Source organism: Rattus norvegicus, chromosome 1, assembly GCF_036323735.1.
Source record: "Rattus norvegicus strain BN/NHsdMcwi chromosome 1, GRCr8, whole genome shotgun sequence".
Classification (NCBI taxonomy): domain Eukaryota; kingdom Metazoa; phylum Chordata; class Mammalia; order Rodentia; family Muridae; genus Rattus; species Rattus norvegicus.
This window is the reverse complement of record NC_086019.1, coordinates 163,418-184,198: the sequence shown is the minus strand read 5'-3', so window position 1 is coordinate 184,198 and position 20,781 is coordinate 163,418. Positions and strand designations below refer to the sequence as shown.

At 34.9% G+C, this 20,781-nt stretch overlaps 1 protein-coding gene across 3 annotated transcripts; it reads right to left on the bottom strand.

The window, feature by feature from the left end:
• Positions 1 to 8,964: 8,964 nt before the first annotated feature.
• Positions 8,965 to 19,823, bottom strand: Vom2r1 (vomeronasal 2 receptor, 1). Of its 3 annotated transcripts, none has more exons than XM_063273158.1 (6): positions 19,520 to 19,818; positions 16,592 to 16,874; positions 15,354 to 16,157; positions 14,277 to 14,501; positions 12,944 to 13,067; positions 8,965 to 9,868 (listed from the first exon to the last, which is right to left on the bottom strand). In XM_063273158.1, the coding sequence occupies exons 1-6, from the start codon at positions 19,723 to 19,725 to the stop codon at positions 8,985 to 8,987; spliced, it is 2,526 nt and encodes an 841-aa protein (XP_063129228.1). In that variant the 5' UTR covers positions 19,726 to 19,818; the 3' UTR covers positions 8,965 to 8,984. The 3 variants fall into 3 exon arrangements, with proteins under 3 accessions (XP_063129228.1, XP_038946129.1, NP_001092931.2); XM_039090201.2 differs by having other exon boundaries at positions 8,985 to 9,871; positions 19,520 to 19,823; NM_001099461.2 differs by having other exon boundaries at positions 8,985 to 9,871; positions 16,592 to 16,862; positions 19,520 to 19,725.
• Between the last annotated feature and the right edge of the window lie 958 nt (positions 19,824 to 20,781).

Genomic DNA, 20,781 nt, shown 5'->3' with positions numbered 1-20,781 from the left:
AGTAGATCGAGTATAAAATATAATTCTGTGTGAGATAACCCAATCACAGAAAAACACACGTTATGTACTCACTGATCAGTGGATATCAGCTCAAACGCTAGAATTTCCCAAGGTATAATCCACAGGCCACATGAAGTTTACAAACAAGCATGACTAAAGAGGAATTGGGTCACCTCACTCAGCCTCTGCTGTCACCTGAGTTTTTGATCTTAGCCACTCACACTGGAGTGAGGTGAAATCTCAGGGTTGTTTTGATTTGCATTTCCTTTTGACTAAAGATGTTGAACATTTCTTAGGTGTTTCTCAGCCATTCGACATTCCTCTTTTAAAAATAGAGTTATTTTGATCAGATTGTACTACAAAAGCCTATATTCAACAAAACTGGAAAAATCTGGATGAAATGGGCAATTTTCTACAAAGATACTGGGGCCAAAGTTAAATCAGGACCAAATAAATCACCTAAACATTCCCATAACTCCTAAAGTAATAGAAACGATTACCAAAAGTCTCCCAATCAAAAATGTACCACTACCAGATAGGATTAATGCAGAATTCTGTCAGACCTTTATTGAAGACTGAAAACCAATATTTTGAAAACTATTCTACAAAATAGAAACAGAAGGAACATTAACCAATTTCTTCAATGAAGCTACACTCCTTCCTATATCTAAACCGCACACAAATCCAACAAAGAAATAGAACTTTAGATTAATTTCTGCCCGGAATATTGACTCATATATGCTCAATAAAAATCTAATGAACCAAATCCTGGAACATATCCAAAAATTCATCCATCATGACCATGTAGGCTTCATCCCAGGGGTGTAGGGATGGATCACTATATGGAAATCCATCAATGTAATTCACTATATAAACAGACTAAAAGGAAAAAAAAACATGATAATTTCATTATATGCCGAGAAAGCATTTGATAAAATCAACACACCTTCATGATAAAAGTCCTGGAAAGATCAGGAAGTCATGGCCCATATATAGTAAATACAATCTACAGTAAACCAGTAGCCAACATTAAAATAAAAAGAGAAAAACTTGAAGCCATCCCACTAAAATCAGAGTCTAGCCAAGGGTGTCCACTCTCTCCCTACTTATTCAATATTGTACTTGAAACCCTGCATGTCCAATCAGAAAACAAAAGGATATGAGAGAGATACAAATTAGAAAGGAGGATTTCAAAATACCACTGTTTGTAGATGATGAGATAGTATGCTTGTGTGACCCCAAAAGGTCACCCAGAGAACTATTAAGCCTGATAACCAATTTCAGCAATGTGCTGTGTACAAAATTAACTCAAACTAATCAGTAGCATCTTCCACTCAAAGGGTAAACAGACTGAGAAATAAATTAGGGCAACACCACCATTCATAATAGTCACAAATAACATAAAATACCTCGGTGTGACTCTAAGCAAGTAAGTGAAAGATATTTATGAAATGAACTTCAAGTGGCTGAAAAATGAAATTGAAGATCTCAGAATATGGAAAGACCTCACATGTCCATGCATTGGCAGGAATGATATAGTAAAAATGGATGTTTTGTTGAAAGCAATCTACAGATACAATGCAATCCCCATGAAAATTCCAAGAGGGTTTTTCACAGAGTTAGAAAGAGCAGTTTAAGGGGTTGGGGATTTAGCTCAGTGGTAGAGGGCTTGCCTAGGAAGCACAAGGCCCTGGGTTCAGTCCCCAGCTCTGAAAAAAAATGAAAAAGAAAAAAGAAAGAGCAATTTAAAAACCCAGGATAGTGAACACTACCCTCAACAAGAAAAGAACTTCTGAGGGAATCACCATCCCTAACCTGAAGCTGTATTACAGAGCAATAGTGATAAAATTCTATATGGTACTTGTACAGAGACAGGCAGGAAGACAAGTAGAATGGAATTGAATACCCAGAAATGAACACACATGGCTATGGTCACTTGATATTTGACAAAGGAGGTATAAACCTCTAGTGTAAGAAAGATATAGCATTTTGAACAAATGGTGTGCTTTCAACTTGAGGTCAGGATTTAGAAGAATGAAAATCAAGCCACTCTTACCACCTTAATGTAAGCTTAAGTCCAAGTGGATCATTGATCTCTGCATCAAAGCAGATATGCTCAACCTAATAGATGAAAATTGGGGAATTGTCTCGAGTACATGGACACTTGGAGAATTTCCTCAAGAAAAAACAAACAAACAAACAAACAAACAAACATGAATGGCTTACGCTCTAGGATCAAGAATCAACAAATGGTACTTCATAAAACTGCAAAGCTCCTTTAAGGCAAACAACAGTGTCATTAAGAGACAACAACCACCAACAGATTGCGATAACATCTTTACAATCCTGCAACTGATAGAGAGCTAATATCCAAAATGTAAAATAACTCAAAAATAAAACTCAAGAGAGCCACATAACCTTATTAAGAATGGGCTGCAGAGCTAAACAAATATTTCTCAGCTGAGGAATATCAAATGGCTGAGAAGTACATAAAGAAATGTTCAACATCCTTAGTCATCAGGGAAATTTAAATCAAAACAACCCTGAGATTCCACATCACACCAGTCAGGATGGCAAAGTTCAATAAATCAGGTGACAACAGATGTCAGGGTAGATGTAGAGAAAGAGGAAAATTCCTCCATTGTTATGTCTCCCTTTCATTTCTGATTTTGTTAATTAGGATACTGTCTCTGGGCCCAATGGTTACTCTATCTAAGGGTTTACCTATCTTGATTATTTTCAAAGAACAAGGTCCTGGTTTTCCTGATTCTTTGTATATCTCTTTTTTATTATACTTGGTTGATTTCAGCTGTGAGTTTTATTATTTCCAGCCATCTACTCCTCTTGAGTTTATTTGCCTCTTTTTGTTTTAGATCTTTATGCATACTGTCAATCTGCTAATATATGCTATCTCCTGTTTCATTGTGGAGGCACTCAGCACTATGAAACTTAGGATATCTAACAGATTTTTGGGGTACCACAGTGCCAGACATTGACTGTTTAAAAGACAGCCTTTTATTTTTTATATTTTTACAACAACATCCCCGAATTTATGCCCTTCTTCTGAGCTGTGGCAAATATAGCTTCTAATGTACTCTTTAACTCTTGAGGGCTTAGAACCTAACAGAGAACCAAATAATTCTATTTCTGTAAACCAGACTAATTTTTAATGCCTATGCTTATCCACAAATAAGCATAGTACTGTTTTCTAAGAATACAAGTTATTTTCAATTGACTTATTAAAAATAAGACAATTTTTAATTTTCTGCACTGCAGAAAATCTCTACTTGTTTACATGAAGGGACATCTAACTTTGGGGTGTCCAACCCTATGTGATACATGCACCACATGACACTACCCCCTGGAGTTCATAGGTACCTCATGTGAAGGGACTAGAAGATGGTGAAATCTAGAGCACTAGGGTTCGTGGTAAGAGGAAATATCCTGTATGAAATAGTGGAGCTGCACCTTGCTAACATAATAAGTGAATCACCTAAGGAAGACATTCAAAATGACAAGTTGACATGCCATACGGAAGGGGACATTTTCACATAACCATACAACTAAGTGGATAATGGTATGCATTCAACTGATGCTGAGAGATGGACTTTTACTTCTTCTATGTTATATGACATCCTATGTATCGTCATCATTAGGAAAACGTGTTTCACATACATTTATGAGGCTTACCATTAATATGCATAAGCATCAATCAATAAATCAATAAACAAATCAATCAATTTTAAAAAATTACTTGCACGAAATTGTGAACTGTAAGATTGCATCCAATCTGTTCTCTATAATAGTCCTGTCAGTGCCAACTACATAACTGAAGATCACTTAAAAGATGTATTTAGAAGAAATCTAATAATTTGAACTGGATGTTTTATGTATTTACATTTCAAATGTTATCTCCTTTCCCTCCCTTCTATCCACCTTCCCCTCCACATTCTTCCATGAAGATTTTCCATTCCCATGCACCCTTCCCAATTCAGTGCCCTGGCATTATGCTATATTTGGGAAATGAGCCTTCACAGGGCCAAGGGCTTTTCCTCCTATTGATGCTGGATATGCCATCCTCTGCCACATATTTGTCTGGAGTCATGGGTCCCACCATTTTTGTTTGGCGGTCCAGTCCTTGTAACTGTGGGTGGAGGTCTAGCTGGTTGATATTTCTGTTCTTCCTATGCGGTTACAAACCCCTTCATCTCCTCCAGTCCTTTCTACAACTCCTCCATTGTCTTCCCTGTGCTCAGTCTTATGATTGACTTCAATCCTTATTCCTATTAGTAAGGTTCTGATAGAGCCTCTCTGGAGATATCCAAATCAGGCTCTTGTCAGTAAGCACTTTTTGGCATCAGCAATAGTGACTGAGTTTGGTGGCTGCATATGGGATGGATTCATAGCTGTGTGAGTTTCTTGAAGAGTTTTTGTTCAGTCTCGGCTCCACTCTTTGTTCCTGTATATCTTCCTGTGAGTATTTTGATTTACCTTCAAAGAAAGACTGAAGCATGCTCATTTTGGTCTTCCTTCAACTTGAACTTCATATGGTCTGTGAATTGTTTCTTGGGTATTCAGGACTTTTGGGCAAATATCAACTTAGTGTGTACAGATCATGTGTGTTCTTTTTGAGTGGGTTAAATGACTCAGGATGATATTTTCTAGATCCACCCACTTGCTTAAATATTGCTTTTAGTCATTATTTTAATAGCTGAGTAGTTTTGCATTGTGTAAATGTACCACATTTTCTGTATTCATTTTTCTGTTTGAAGGGCATCTGGCATCTTTGTAGCTTTTGGATATTATTAAGTAAGGCTGCTAAGAACACATTGGGCCATGTGTCCTTGTTATATGTTGGAGCATCTTTTGGGTATATATTCTGAGCTGTAGTATAGCTGGATCCTCAGGTACTACAATGCCAAGTATTCTGGGGAACCGCCACAGTGATTTATAGAGTGGTTGTAGCAACTTGCAATCCCACCTAAAATGGAGGAATGTTCCTTTTTCTCCACATCCTTGCCAACATGTGAAGTCACCTGAGATTTAATCTTATCCATTCTGTCTGGTGTGATGTGGAATCTCAAGGTTGTTTGGTTTGGCATTTCCATGACAACTAAGGATGTTGAGCATTGCATTAAGTTCTTCGTGTCCATTCGAAATTCCTCAGTTGAGAATTCTTTGTTTGGTCCTGTATTCCATTTTTAATAGTATTATTTGGTTCTCTGGTTGACAATGGGTGTTCTAAATCCTCTTGCCAAAATCTTGCATTCCATTTGACATTATACAAGAGAATTAATAATTCTGAACTGTGACACCAAGAAGAAAGTGAGAAACATAAGGACTAGAAGATGGAGTTTCTTAGAAAGGTTCATGTTTTATTTTTCTTGTGCCACTGCCCTCAACTGAGAGAATGAGTGATGCTGTTGATTCCAGAAGATTCTACAATCCACCAAGCTTTCTAGCCAATATTCAACATAGGGAAATGAAACTTTTAAAGCTGAGAGAATCTTTGCTATTTCTTGTAAGATATTGTCTCATCATTTACGTTAGTCATAAGGACACTGTGTAGAAACGATGCCTTTGATTAACTTATAGTCCTCCCATATGCCTTCTTCACAAGATTACAGGCATTTGGCAGCAATTCTACACACCTTCCCAGAGAACATTTATGTGTGTGTGACTGCTGCTGTTTTACTTGTTATGTGGTTTATATGAGGGATTGCTTTTTCACATTAGGAAGTACATCTGCGAAGTGTATAGATGAATGCCATAATCCCTTAGGGATGATTGGCTTGAAAATTGAATTTTCAGAACTAGTATGAGTTCTTGAATTTGAGCCTAAAATAAGGTTAGGTCCAAATATCTTCAATTCAGAAAAAATAAATCTGGGAAAAATTTCGAAGTATATTTGCTGTCTTTTCATTTGTTTTGTTTTCCCATTTATTTTAAATCCTATCTGTGTGATTGGAGAGACTCATATGTTCATGAGTGCATGATGACAAAAGAGGATTATGAAAATCAAAAGATGTATTTATAGGTGCTTGTGAGCCTGGGAACAACATTCCCTTAAATAACAAACACTCTCCACAGTCCCAAATACAGAACATTTAATATATCTATTGAAATTAAAAGTACCGATACTTACAAATGCTAGATGTGATCTAGCATCACTCAGCCTGGTTTTAACTTTGTTTCTCTAAATCCATTCTTAGCTCATCCTTCATATTGAGAATATTACTATCATTTGCCACCATGCCTGGCATTATGTTTTCATTAAAAAGCAATTGCTTAAAAAACACTTCAATCATATTGTTTTGTGATTAAGACCCAGTCCTTGATTTATATCAAATTATGCAACAAATTCACATTTGATTTCTGTTACTGTGCTAACAGAAAATTGGGGAATTTTAGGATTCCTAAAATTCCTGTTTATAGAATTGTATTCCTGCTTATAGAATTGCATGGTAATCCCCAGCTCCGAAAAAAAAGAACCAAAAAAAAAAAAAAAAAAAAAAAGAATTGCATGGTAAAAACTTAAGCATGAACTAAAGGAAGCCATAGAGGAATAAAAATTACTGACTTTCTAAGTATGCTTTTCGACACTGCACTGGGCTGACAAGCCAAGTATAGCATTTCTCACATTGCATTGAGTCCAGCTACACTGATGACTAATGAAAGAAGCACCTTAAACTCATGTTCTCATTTCCTCCTCTCAAATGGTTCTAATTTTATCAAGGTTATAAAAATTAAACAGTACAATATTTTGCATATGCTTTATCAAATGAATCTGTGGAGATGCATAATGTGAAAGTCACAAAGAAGAAATAAAAAAGATAAATATTTAAATTAAATTAAATGAAAAAAAGAACTTGGTGAAAAAGTCATCTATGGAAGGAACCTGATCTTAAAAATCTGTCAAAGGACTTCAAACTATTGCACATCATATGAGTACATATCAAACGTTGACCATTGCTGATGATGTGTTCAATGATCAAGTAGAATTTCCGAAAAAGTTACTTGACACTGTTTTATCAGACTAACAAACTTCCTTCACAGTCAGGGAAATGTGACAGTATGCAGAAAATGGAGATTTCACATTTTATATATCTCCATATATAAAATATAGAAGGTGTGGTAGTCAGAAACCAGAAGCTTTAGTTCTAAATACTAGAATTCAAATTGGTAGAAATTACACTACATGTTTCCAGAGTAAAGGTAAAGAGTATAAAAATGAATGTATCCTCTTACAAAATTTTCCCTCACCCAAAGATACGAAACAAAACACAAGAAACAAACAAACCAAAAAGTTAAACCAAACAAAACCAACCAACCAACCAACCAACCAAAGGAACAGCAGCAACAACAACAAATACAAAATCAATAGTAACAACAACAGAAACTCCAGGGATTAGTGAAGAAGTTGGTGGGAAAGATCTTCAGTGTCAAAGGATGAGGAAGTTAGCTGTGAAGAAGAATATTCTAAGAAGAACATAGGTAGAAAAAAAAGTTTTAGGAATGTGACTCCAACAATAAAATCTGAGGAAGAATCATCACACTGTGCATGTCAGCATGGAAGGAAGAAAGCTTGCAAAGCTTTTAGGCTACACAACAATTTAAAGGAATCTCTAAGTAAGAGAATAGGACACATTGTCATTGCAAGGGAAAGAAACAAAGAATTGTTGGTTATGTAGTATCAAATGGTGAGCCATGAGAACATAAATGTATGTAATTTTTGCATGGTTCCTGCAGTTTATATTTCAAAATGTACATGTATATAAAATACATGTATGTATTCAGCAATATTTAATGATATAAGAGCACTTGTGCTTTTTGGGAGTGCAGAGAGAGGTTAAAAAAAGGTGTGTTAGAATCAGGATTTGTAAAGTAAAAAAGCAATTAAATTACACTCTGAACAGTAAAGTACCAAATAACAGTAAAAAATAAAAAATCAAAAACCATTATTTTGAAAAAATGACACTATTTCACAAACTATTGTTCAGAAATAGTAGTGTGTTATGTTCTTTTTAATCTGTGTGTTTGTGTATCTAAAATGAAACTAAATAATCTTCAATTATTCCTATTTGGAGAAAGTGCATGAGATTCTTCATCTGAAGTATTTTATATGTTTGCAGAATTCACTCACCAAATTTTGAAAATGGTAATTTGTACTACATTATTTTTCTTATCAATTTTTCTCAGTATATGAGACATTCTTACATTTTGTAATGATATGGTGTGTTTTCATATAAAGATCAAGAGCAGGCAAAATCTGACCCCCATAGTCCTTTTCATATACTGTACTATTCTTAGTATGTTATTGATATTCAGAATATCTTAATAGTATATTATAAATCTATTCTAATATCTCATCCATAATATATGGCAATCCAATTCCCACATAAGGCAATTTATCAATTAGCTGATGTTTTAGTTTCTGTTGCTGTAAAAAACCCCATGGTCAAAACATATATGAGAAAAGTGTTATTTCCCTATGTACCTTGGTCACCCTTAATTGAATGAAGCCAAGAAAATAACATGGATGAAGGGATTCAATGATAGACCATGGAATAATGCTGATCACTGGCTTCCTGTCCATCCTATGACAGTCTTCTTCCTTATAACTCCCAGAACATCTTGCTTGGAAGTTGTCTTGCCTACATGGAGCGGAATCAACTTATATTAATCTGTAATTAAGAATATTTCTTAAACACATATCTACAAATCAAAGTGATTGTAGCCTCTCAGTAATGGATATTTCCTGTTCTCAATATGTTTAGGCTTCTGAGAGCTCATTTGCCACCAAAACTTACTAATTGATATTGCTTTAGGCAGTGCTGTTCTGTGTTACAAATACTATCCCTAGATATTACTTAATTTTCTTTGATGATTTATGAACACTTTTCTTAAGACAAAGCAAAATAGATATGTTGAGCAACATCTAAAATTTTAAAACTCTCAAAGGTTCGATAAAGCAATTTATCTTTTTATTTCTGAAGAACATTTAAATCTGGTCGAACTAAAAGAACATAACACTTTTGGACAAATATGCACCCTAGCAACCCTGCACTAGAAGCCAAGATGGAGAAAACCTCCACAATAACCATAACCTTCCCCCTGGTGCTGTGGTAGACAGGGAGGAAGGTGATCCAAACACTGTAGAACACCAACATGCTGAATGTTAGGAACTTGGCCTCATTGAATCTGTCAGGAAGGTTCCTAGCCAAGAAAGCCACAGTGAAGCTCCCCAGAGCCAAGGAGCCCAAATATCCCAAGACAAAGTGGAAGGCAATGACTGAGCCTTTGTTGCAAATGATGATTACCTTCCCATGTTCAGATTGTATATCTCTGTCAATAAATGGAGGAGATGTCACCAACCAGATTGCACAGAGAACAAGTTGGATTAGGGTACAAATGGGAATGAGCAAGTGAGTTGCCACTTTTATCATCATCTTTCTTATCCTTCTCCCTGGAGTAGTGAGCTTGAAAGCTGTGACCACAGTTATTGTTTTGGCCAACACAGTAGAAATAGCCACAGTGAAAAATATTGCAAACGTGGCCTGCTGCAGGATGCAGGTGGCCTGGTTGGGATGTCCAATGAAGAGCAATGAGCAGAGAAAACAGAAGACTAGAGATATGAGCAGGATGTAGCTGAGAATACGGTTATTGGCTTTCACAATGGGTGTATCCCTGTACTTCACAAAAGTGACTAGTACTAGAACTGTGATGGCTGAAAAGGACAGGGCCATGCAGCCTAGAGCCATCCCCAATGGATCTTCATAAGCGAGAAACGTCACCGCTCTTTGGAGGCACTGGGTTTGTTCTAAGTTGGCATATGAATCATCTGGACACCGCACACACTGCTCCATATCTGCTGGCAAAGAACAATAATCCCTTACAAAATATCATAATTGTGTAGTTAATAATTGTATATTTGTTTTATTCAGAGGATATAGCAATAAATAGTTTGGGGTTGAGAATATATTTCTTTCATTATTGCTCTAGGGACTACTAACTTAAGTCTGCTGTCCATTAACCTACGCTCTGTGATAGAACAAATCTTCATCACAGAAAATGGAAAAGTTTTCTCTTAAAGAAAAATGAAATAAAAATATAATTACTAATATGCATAATCTCAGTTTATTTTATTTCTCAATCCATAAATTTACTATTCAGATAGAAGGGTAGTATGCTGACATATTTATTGATGCTGGTTGATGAAAACATTATGTATTTTGTTTGCTTGGGTGTTGTGCACTTTGTGTCTACATATAGGCTTGTGAACATACAATTCCTCATTCAAATATCTTTTGTGTATAGGAATATTTTCATGCTTGAAGCCGTATGTCTCATAAACTTATGCATGTCCTTCTTGTTGTCGTACAATTTCTATTCCCCCAACTACACTTTCCATGGTTATGGCTATAGAAGGTTATGGCATGAAGATTATTGATATTGACATTCATCCCGCTTTTCTTATTTAGGCTGTGATTAATGATAAGCACTCTCCTATTTCTTGATGCATTCTTGATATCTTCACTCTTTTTCTAGTTCTTTGATAGGAAATGCCTAATCCTTTATGCTATGTAAGCTCTTAAAATATGTTTCACTAGAGAACACTTGTTGTTCTGACCATTTTGTCTTTGTCAGGGTCTAAGCTTGGCGACAAAAAGTTTGTGGACTGTACATGTAGTCAAGATTCTTCGTACAAAGGATCAAAGAAGAATATACATCAGCTTAGGTTATGCCTAAAATTATCTTTCTGAACTCAAGCAGTATTACAGAGCAATAGTGATAAAAACTGCATGGTATTGGTACAGAGACAGACAGATAGACCAATGGAATAGAATTGAAGACCCAGAAATGAACCCACACACCTATGGTCACTTGATTTTTGACAAAGGAGCCAAAACCATCCAATGGAAAAAAATAGCATTTTCAGCAAATGGTGCTGGTTCAACTGGAGGGCAACATGTAGAAGAATGCAGATCGATCCATGCTTATCACCCTGTACAAAGCTTAAGTCCAAGTGGATCAAGGACCTCCACATCAAACCAGACACACTCAAACTAATAGAAGAAAAACTAGGGAAACATCTGGAACACATGGGCACTGGAAAAAATTTCCTGAACAAAACACCAATGGCTTATGCTCTAAGATCAAGAATCGACAAATGGGATCTCATAAAACTGCAAAGCTTCTGTAAGGCAAAGGACACTGTGGTTAGGACAAAACGGCAACCAACAGATTGGGAAAAGATCTTTACCAATCCTACAACAGATAGAGGCCTTATATCCAAAATATACAAAAAACTCAAGAAGTTAGACCGCAGGGAAACAAATAACCCTATTAAAAATGGGGTTCAGAGCTAAACAAAGAATTCACAGCTGAGGAATGCAGAATGGCTGAGAAACACCTAAAGAAATGTTCAACATCTTTAGTCATAAGGGAAATGCAATTCAAAACAACCCTGAGATTTCACCTCACACCAGTGCGATTGGCTAAGATCAAAAACAGGTGACAGCAGATGCTGGCGAGGATGTGGAGAAAGAGGAACACTCCTCCATTGTTGGTGGGATTGCAGACTGGTACAACCATTCTGGAAATCAGTCTGGAGGTTCCTCAGAAAATTGGACATTGAACTGCCTGAGGATCCAGCTATACCTCTCTTGGGCATATACCCAAAAGATGCCTCAACATATAAAAGAGACACGTGCTCCACTATGTTCATCGCAGCCTTATTTATAATAGCCAGAAAATGGAAAGAACCCAGATGCCCTTCAACAGAGGAATGGATACAGAAAATGTGGTACATCTACACAATGGAATATTACTCAGCTATCAAAAACAACGAGTTTATGAAATTCATTGGCAAATGGTTGGAACTGGAAAATATCATCCTGAGTGAGCTAACCCAATCACAGAAAGACATACGTGGTATGCACTCATTGATAAGTGGCTATTAGCCCAAATGCTTGAATTACCCTAGATGCCTAGAACAAAGGAAACTCAAGACGGATGATCAAAATGTGAATGCTTCACTCCTTCTTTAAATGAGGAAAAAGAATACCCTTGGCAGGGAAGGGAGAGGCAAAGATTAAAACAGAGACTTAAGGAACACCCATTCAGAGCCTGCCCCACATGTGGCCCATACATATACAGCCACCCAATTAGACAAGATGGATGAAGCAAAGAAGTGCAGACCGACAGGAGCCGGATGTAGATCGTTTCTGAGAGACACAGCCAGAATACAGCAAATACAGAGGCGAATGCCAGCAGCAAACCACTGAACTGAGAATAGGTCCCCTATTGAAGGAATCAGAGAAAGAACTGGAAGAGCTTGAAGGGGCTCGAGACCCCAAAAGTACAACAATGCCAAGCAACCAGAGCTTCCAGGGACTAAGCCACTACCTAAAGACTATACATGGACTGACCCTGGACTCTGACCCCATAGGTAGCATTGAATATCCTAGTAAGAGCACCGGTGGAAGGGGAAGCCCTGGGTCCTGCTAAGACTGAACCCCCAGTGAACTAGTCTATGGGGGGAGGGCGGCAATGGGGGGAGGGTTGGGAGGTGAACACCCATAAGGAAGGGGAGGGGGGAGGGGGATGTTTGCCCGGAAACCGGGAAAGGGAATAACACTCGAAATGTATATAAGAAATACTCAAGTTAATAAAAAAAAAAGTTAGACATGTATGTCCCCCTAAGCATTTTCTGCATAGTATAAAAGCATTAACCATTATATTCTGAGAGACATGGGTTGTTTTTGAAAGAAATTGTAGGTAATTAACTGGGTCCAAGGGAAACTGATATTATTTAACCAATTAAATTTTGAAACATGGAGATTTTTGGGCTGTAGTTTCCATCTAGGACATATCATATTTCTAGTTTGTAAAGAGAAGATATTCAAATTCAGCAAATTTTTCTCTGCATGCAAGCATGTACCTGTATCATTGGCAATCTCATTTTCTTGGCACTGGACACAATCAAAGCAGCAGTTGGCTGTTTGTTTCTGATGACTTTTTCTGAATCCTGCAGTACATGTCTCACTACACACTGAGGAGGGAACCTGAGGCAATACACGTACAGACCCACAGACACACAGACACACAGGCACACACACACATATAAATATAAATTATAAATAAACAATATATATACATGAAATATGCACATTATATATGTTATATAAATATGTATTTAATATGTATGTCTGTGTGAAGATCATGAATACATCATATATAAAATGAACCATAGATTAATATTTTGGAATTTAACAGATGTATTCCTCTGAAAATTTATTATTTTATATTACCCTGAAATGCATTGAATATCATACAATAATTTGTGTCATGAATATTATATATGCAACATTTTAGGTGTAATAATTTAAATTTTCTCCTTGCTAAAGTGATTAATTCAAATGTAACTTTTATGTGGCATCAGTTTTTCTCTTAAAAACTGATAAAATAATAAGAACACAGAGTTGTATGGAAAGAGAAGGTAGGATATCACAAGTAGACTTGTTCAATAAATAAGAAAAAAGTATGTCATATAAGACTCTCATACAATTAATGAACTTTTCCTAAGTGTAAAAGAAAACATTTAATCCCCATTCCATCCCACCCCTGCCCCTGCATCTATTAAAGAGCTCCCCAACAATCTGGCCACTCTGGCCTCAATGATCTAACATTTTCACATTCTTTGGCATGCACCCTTCACAGGACCAAGGGTCTCTGTTCACTCTGATGCCAGATGAGGCAATATTCTGCAGAGGAGGGGAAACTGGGAAGGAGGATAATATTAAAATGTAAATAAGTAAAATTAATAATAAAAATCTATAAATTAAAAAAGTTTTAATCTAGGAAAATACTTCTTATAATGAATCTATTCTATACTTAATTAGGCTACAACTATGTTCATACATAATCAGGTTATATATAGTTTATATGTAGTAACAATATATATATATATATATGTATATATATGTACATATGTGTGTGTGTGTTTAACTGTATATATTGTTATAAATTTAAAAAAATATGTTTCTGTAGGGTAGGGTAAATGGTCATATGGATGCAATTGACCATAGGATTCAGAGTCCTTTGATCCCTATAACAAGATCAAATGAATTTCAGTGTCATTTAATTTTGGTGCTTGTAACTGAGAATGGTCATTTGCAAGAATATTAATTGGTCTTGACCACAGGGGTATTGTTGAGTGCTTCCCATTTTAAAATTTAGATATCTTTAAAAAATAAAAATTGTAGTGTACCTACCAATGTTTCTCCTGTAACCCACTCCCAGTCTTCAGATATATGAAGATGTTGACTCTGTTGCAAACAAGGAAAATAGCTTCCTATTTTCACTTTTAATCCAAGGCCATTTGGAAAATTCCAAATGATGAAAATGTCATACTTGGCACACTGATTTTCCTTATGATTCATGTTCACCAGCTCTCCAACAGGGTTAGTAAATACCCTAGTTTTAAGCAAAGAAGCCACCTGAAAGAGATGAATCATTATATGATTACAAATGCATATCAATACAGAAAATACCAAATTGAGAATGTCCCATAATTTTTTAATGTCTTTCAGAAAATACAGGTATATTATAGTAACCCCATGTAGTAAAATACACTATACTGTATTATTACAAATTATAATTACATGTTATATTGTATAATTACAATTTAATATACTTCACATTAATTGTTGCTGGTTAAGAAAGCTAGAATAAATGATTACCAGAGAACAAATCACATGGTATTTGTGTGTATGTGTACACATGTCTGTCTAAAATAATATTTAAAAGCTAAAGCCAAATATGTAAGAAAAAAGGGGGAGTTATAAAATATGGAAGTTTTGGAAGTAAAGAATGGTAGTGGGTCAATCATGGACATACTGCATAGATGTATGAAATACCCATTAACTTAATGAAATGTGTACTCTTAATCATACGTGTTGTTATAAATATTATTAATTTAAATGAATAGCTATTATCAGAGCACATGTACTCATTTTTGAGAAATTCTTCTTGAGAAAAATATTCTAGTCTAGTTATCACTTAAGGATTTTATGATGAAACTCTTGGCTCCTTTTAAATTTTGAACTTATTTGGTTAAATGTTAAAACAAATTTTCACATAATTCACTTATATTTATGAAAATGTATTGTCTCCTATTAAAACTTATCACTGTGCATGATATATATCCATGTAAATAGGTCATTTTGGAGTTTTGCGGTATAGAAAACTTTATATCAAGAGATAACCTCTAACAAATGTATGTGAACTTCTCAGGGGCCTGAAAGGTCACATTGATAAATCTAAGCATAATGAAATGTAAGAAACGTTACCTGCTGACAGTCAGTGAATAGTCCTTTGGGTTTGGCCATTTCCTGAGACTCTACTTGTTGAAAAATGAGTTCGTGATAGGTGTGGGCCACAGCATACACAGCATTATACAAATTGTAACCTTCTTCACTCAGGACCATGTCAAATGTGTGCTGTGTTAACCATTCCATTGGGTTTTTCAACATAAAAAAATCCATTTTCTTCTTGTTCTTTGAGATTGAACAGTTAAAATGATTCCACTGCCCCATAGACTGAGAAATATCTACTGGATACTTGGATGTGTTTATTATTTGCATAAAATTTCTAAATGTAGCGATGTCATTGTGGTGGTGGGCAAAAATGACAGTCCCGTGGAAGAAATCAAGGCTGAAATCTTTATCATATGTGATGACATCCAATTTTGAGGTTGTGATCCAGATTCTCCGTGCAACTAAATATGTCCATCTTGCAAAGTTGAGTTCTAGAGTGGAGATCATTTTGCCATAAATGATAGTAACCTTTGCAGAAGATGTCATAAGTTGTTGGTCATATATCTTAAACTTTGTGTTGTATAACTTAATGCTTTCTGGGATCATAATCACAAAAGCTAAACAGATCGCATGCCTTTGCATTTCTTCTCTCAAGTCTGAGTGAAACTGAATACCTTGGTCATCATCTGTGATGATCAGTCCTATCCAAGTCCATTCAAAATGAAACATCAAGGAGACCATGCCATGGAGCAAATATGTGTCCTTGGTTGCTATCTGATAGATATAGGGAAACTGGTCATGGTCACTCAGGTTAGGATTAAATGGTCCAAAGAAAATCTAAAGAGTATAGAAGAGAGGATGAAACATTCACATGAGGAAGATGATTGTTAGGATGTTTGGACATAAATACATGTAATGCAACTCACCATTCAGAACTCAGATTGAGGGTAGTAAGATTACACAATACATATCATAGATTTTTACTGATATATTCTAGAATATTCGTGACAAAACTGTATGTTCTAGAAACCAGCTTTTTCTGTTTGCCCAGTATAGTTATACACTCTGATTATTTTATTTTCTCTCTCTCTCTCTCTCTCTCTCTCTCTCTCTCTCTCTCTCTCTCTCTGTGTGTGTGTGTGTGTGTGTGTGTGTGTGTGTGTGTGTGTGTTTAGCAGCATACCTATAAATGCATGGGGTCCAAGTTTTCTTGTAGGCACATGCAAATGGAATTTAAAGTTGGTAATTCGTCCAGTGTCACACATTATTACCTTTGGTGCCCTTGAATTAACTGAAAGTTTTAAGGAAGTTTTCCATGATGGTCCTGTAAGTTTTACATCACAACGTTTCTTTCTTCCACAGTTATAATTAAGTAGATCGAAATAGTTGTTTTGATGTAAATATGCTTTATCCAGAACTCCCATTGTATCTTCACACATACCAAAAATGAAGGAAAATATCAAAGACATGTTGGATAAAAGATAAGGATTCTTGTTGATCTCATCAGTAGCAAAAAACATTACCAGAAAAAATTCATATTTTCTTGCTGGTATCCTAAAATCAAGCATAATGATGATTAAGGGAGATGCTTGAAAAAGAAAATTTCAATTGCAATTAAGTTTGTATCACAAGGCATTCTATATTTCTGTCTAAATGTCATGAAATAAGTCTCATTAATTAGAGATCTTAAGATTTGAATACAATTTAAAAGTTCATAGACCCATGATACTAACCTATGCTAAATTTTGTAACATTGACAATCAATAAGGGGACTATTTTACCTCTGAATACCATCTTCAGACTACATTAGCATCCAATTGATTAAGACTGTTATAATATATTCTTGGAGATATAATTCCACAAATACAAAATAAAAAGCATGACATAAACAACACATGAAATACATAACACATTTGCATTATAATTTTAGTAATTAAATGTAATTTATATTAAACATGTTAATAATTTTAATATTTTTTGAATCATATATTACATCAAAAAATTTTGTCCAACTTCTTTTTCATGTACTTTTTAACCCTAAAAATATCATTAATGCATATTTAAGAATTTCTATTGCTTATGATCCTATACCAAATGTTGCATAATAAATTGTATCAAAATTCAAAATAATTTTTGAGTATCAAGCAGAGCAAAAGAACATAAAAGATTAAAAAGCGAATCATTTAGAAATATATTCAAAAGCCCTTATATAATAATACCTAACACAGAGTAAGTTTATGCAAAATGAATTATGTATCTGTGTAAATTATCTAGCAATCAGTTTACTTCAAAAGGAGTATCAGTGTTTTGAGGAGAGAAATTATTATATCAGTAAGAACATTTTTCAAATTTCAAATTAGGAATAACTCGTTGAAGTTATACAATATGAAAATGCTAATTCTATACATAGCATAGTAGGAAACATTATCAATAATGTTTCCATGTTCATAGAACATGCATTTAATAGTTTCAACTGTTAATATACATTAAACAATACATATTTAAAGATATCTTCCACTTAAATTTATTTATTCATTTCAAGTACATAAACTGATGCAATATATTGTGCAACCTGAATATTATCCTTTTGGCTCCTATCACGTCAACATGAAGTCACCTTTTAGTGTGTTGCTACTATTTTAATTTTGTAAAAGTGGATTGAAATTTCTCTTAACACTTCAGGTCTCCTAATTCTTTAAGGTCCTTTAATAGATGTCTTAACCCTAAGATCTTCTTTCATTTCAAATGTGTTCCTCTGCCCAAGCATAGTTGGCAGTTCATCTGTTCATCTGTTACTACTAGCAAATACCTCTCATCAGGACTAAAACACCAAACAGGCTCTTTTTGCTGAAATTTTCACTTTTAATTGACTGTTTGAATCTAAGTTTTTCTTTCTAAACCTTAAAAGTGTATTGATACAATTCATATATTTGTAAATTTAAATCTTATTATGACTTGTAGAAGTGTCACTTATGAGAATGTCCACTATTTTTTCCAATGAGATCTGGAATGATACAGAATGCATCAGAAATTGAATTTCTACTGACCTAACACAGAATTACAATAATGTGAAGCCACCACCAATATCAAAGTGTACAAAGTATACTGTTGCTAACAATTAGAAAATATTTTGTTTAAATCGGAAAGACCCAAATTTGAATAAGAAATGGGATGAGAGTCAGGGATAGAAAAGTGCAGAAAACTTCAGTTTATGAAAGAATGATGTCACAAGCTCATGGATTAGTTAAAATTTGAGTGATTTCAACATCCCTTCTCTCATGATTTGCAGGCACAAATGATAACATCTCACACTTGGAATCTAAGAACTATGCAGCCACATTGAGAACAGCTTCTTATCAACAAGAAATACATTTATTCTCCTAGATTTTCCATAATGTTACATTTTTTAAAAGTGAGAAAAATATTGAATATCCATATGATGCAGATAATAATTCTAGTATGTGACTGAGTGTTTGCATCACTGGATGAAAAGATATTCTGGTAACAGAATAAGAAATCTGGCAGGCATTTTCCATATTCAGTGACAACTCCAGAATGACAGGAGGGGCTCTTTTAAAGAGTATTTTATAATGCAAGACATATATATATATATATATATATATATATGTACATATATATTTAAATATATATGTACATATATGTACATATATATACACTCATAAGTATATATGTAATAATATACATTTAATCATATATAGTAGACATCATTCCACCACCACCACCACACGTTTCAATGTCTGAGTGTATGCCCAACTTTTAGAGGCCAAAATTAGATAACCATTTTATTGATGTCTTTAGATGCATGCTTATAAAGGAAAGGTTGGCAGAAAATTGAAAAGAGGCAATGATGCAGTCTCTTCATATTGAGATTTTGCCAAAAGTGGGAATTATGAACTCAAGGTAAAGGTAAAAACATATTTCAATGTATATCAACAAAGATTCAAGAGATAGAATCCAGTCTCTCTTGTTTTCCAGCTTTGTGAACTAGAGTCAATGTACTAAAGCTAACGGAAACTGTGACACATTTGAAAGTATCAAAACATTGATTGAAGTTATAATTAATATTCTGTGGTTCCTAAAGTTACAAGGGGAAAAACAGGACAGAATCTTAAAGGCTGTGTACAGTTATATACTTCTAATTCATAATATTGAAACAAGAAATTAAGTTAGTAACTTACCTAAAATTAATAATGTGATTATAAAAATTTTCTTCAATAGGGCTCTCAAGTGTAAAAAGGACAAAACCACAGTCATTTTGCAAATCTCCATCATAAACTTCGATCTTTTTTATCCTCCAAAAGCAATTGGGTTCAGTCAAACTGCACAAGATGAGACAAAACTTCAGAGGAAAAAAGGCAATAGTGAAAGCACACAGCTTCTTCATGTCTGGTAGGATCTAGCATGGAGCAATTGTGAAACCTGATTCTTACGTAGGCAAACATAAGACACACATTTACCCCAGTTTGTATATTTTAAGGCTTCTGCTGACGGGCGATCCACTTAATTATATTCAACAGTTTCTTTCCATTCATCATATGTTCTGCTCCCTGGATACAATGGGAAAATTCTGGCCTCAAGCTCTACATCTGAGGTCTGAAAACTTTTGATCAAAACATTTCCAAAAACATGTTTTGAAGATAATGTTCTCCATCCACAGCGGCCATGATTTCATTAACATCCATGCCACAAATATTCCAAAGGCCAATCTTCTCTTGAACAGCCTTCAACAGACCATGTGTCAACAGCAATATTTATGAACCCAATAGATTTTCTCAGAACTTTTATAGTAAGACAAGAGTTGAGAAGGTATAAATGTTTCATATCATTTGGACTTTGAGTTGAATTATGGCACATTATGTTTTTCATTCCCTGGTGTAGGGAAGGGAAGTTTCACATGCAACATTGAGCCAGGAGTTGAGCATGTTCACAAAATCTCCTTAAGCTCCCCATGATTCTTGTGATCTGAAGAATATGTCATTATGCTAAATCCAATAATTCCTGGAATCATACAGATTCAACGTGCATCCTGTTCAATATCAATTCCTATGCAGACATTTAATGGGTTGTAATGCTGATCTCTTGCCTGATAATCAGTTCTTGACACTCAATGACATTTGGTAAATATTTTTCTCTTTGATGTATGTTCATACCTCAATAAGATGGTTGAGAATAATTTTATGTGTTTTCTTTAAAGGAATAAAAGAATATACCTGTCATTTATGAGAGAGAATTTTATTGCTGATATTATTATATAACATATATTTGTATGCCTAGTTGGTATATGTTTTGAAATGGTATTGTCTTGGATTACATTGCAAGAAGACAGATGCATGTCTGATATGTAGGTTGATTTCTATAGATAGGAGAGGGCTGGTACCAGTTAGGTCAATGCCATGATTGTACAGTAAAAAAATAAGGTGGGAGAGAAAAAGAAGAGAGA

Excerpts from the sequence above, each read along its gene's own strand:
- Vom2r1 (XM_039090201.2), bottom strand. The coding sequence starts at position 19,725 with ATGAAGAAGCTGTGTGCTTTCACTATTGCCTTTTTTCCTCTGAAGTTT. Across the intron at positions 16,158-16,591 it reads TTAATTCAAGGGCACCAAAG|ATTTTCTTTGGACCATTTAA; the intron begins GTAATAATGTGT and ends TATACTCTTTAG. Across the intron at positions 13,068-14,276 it reads GGGTTACAGGAGAAACATTG|GTTCCCTCCTCAGTGTGTAG; the intron begins GTAGGTACACTA and ends GTATTGCCTCAG.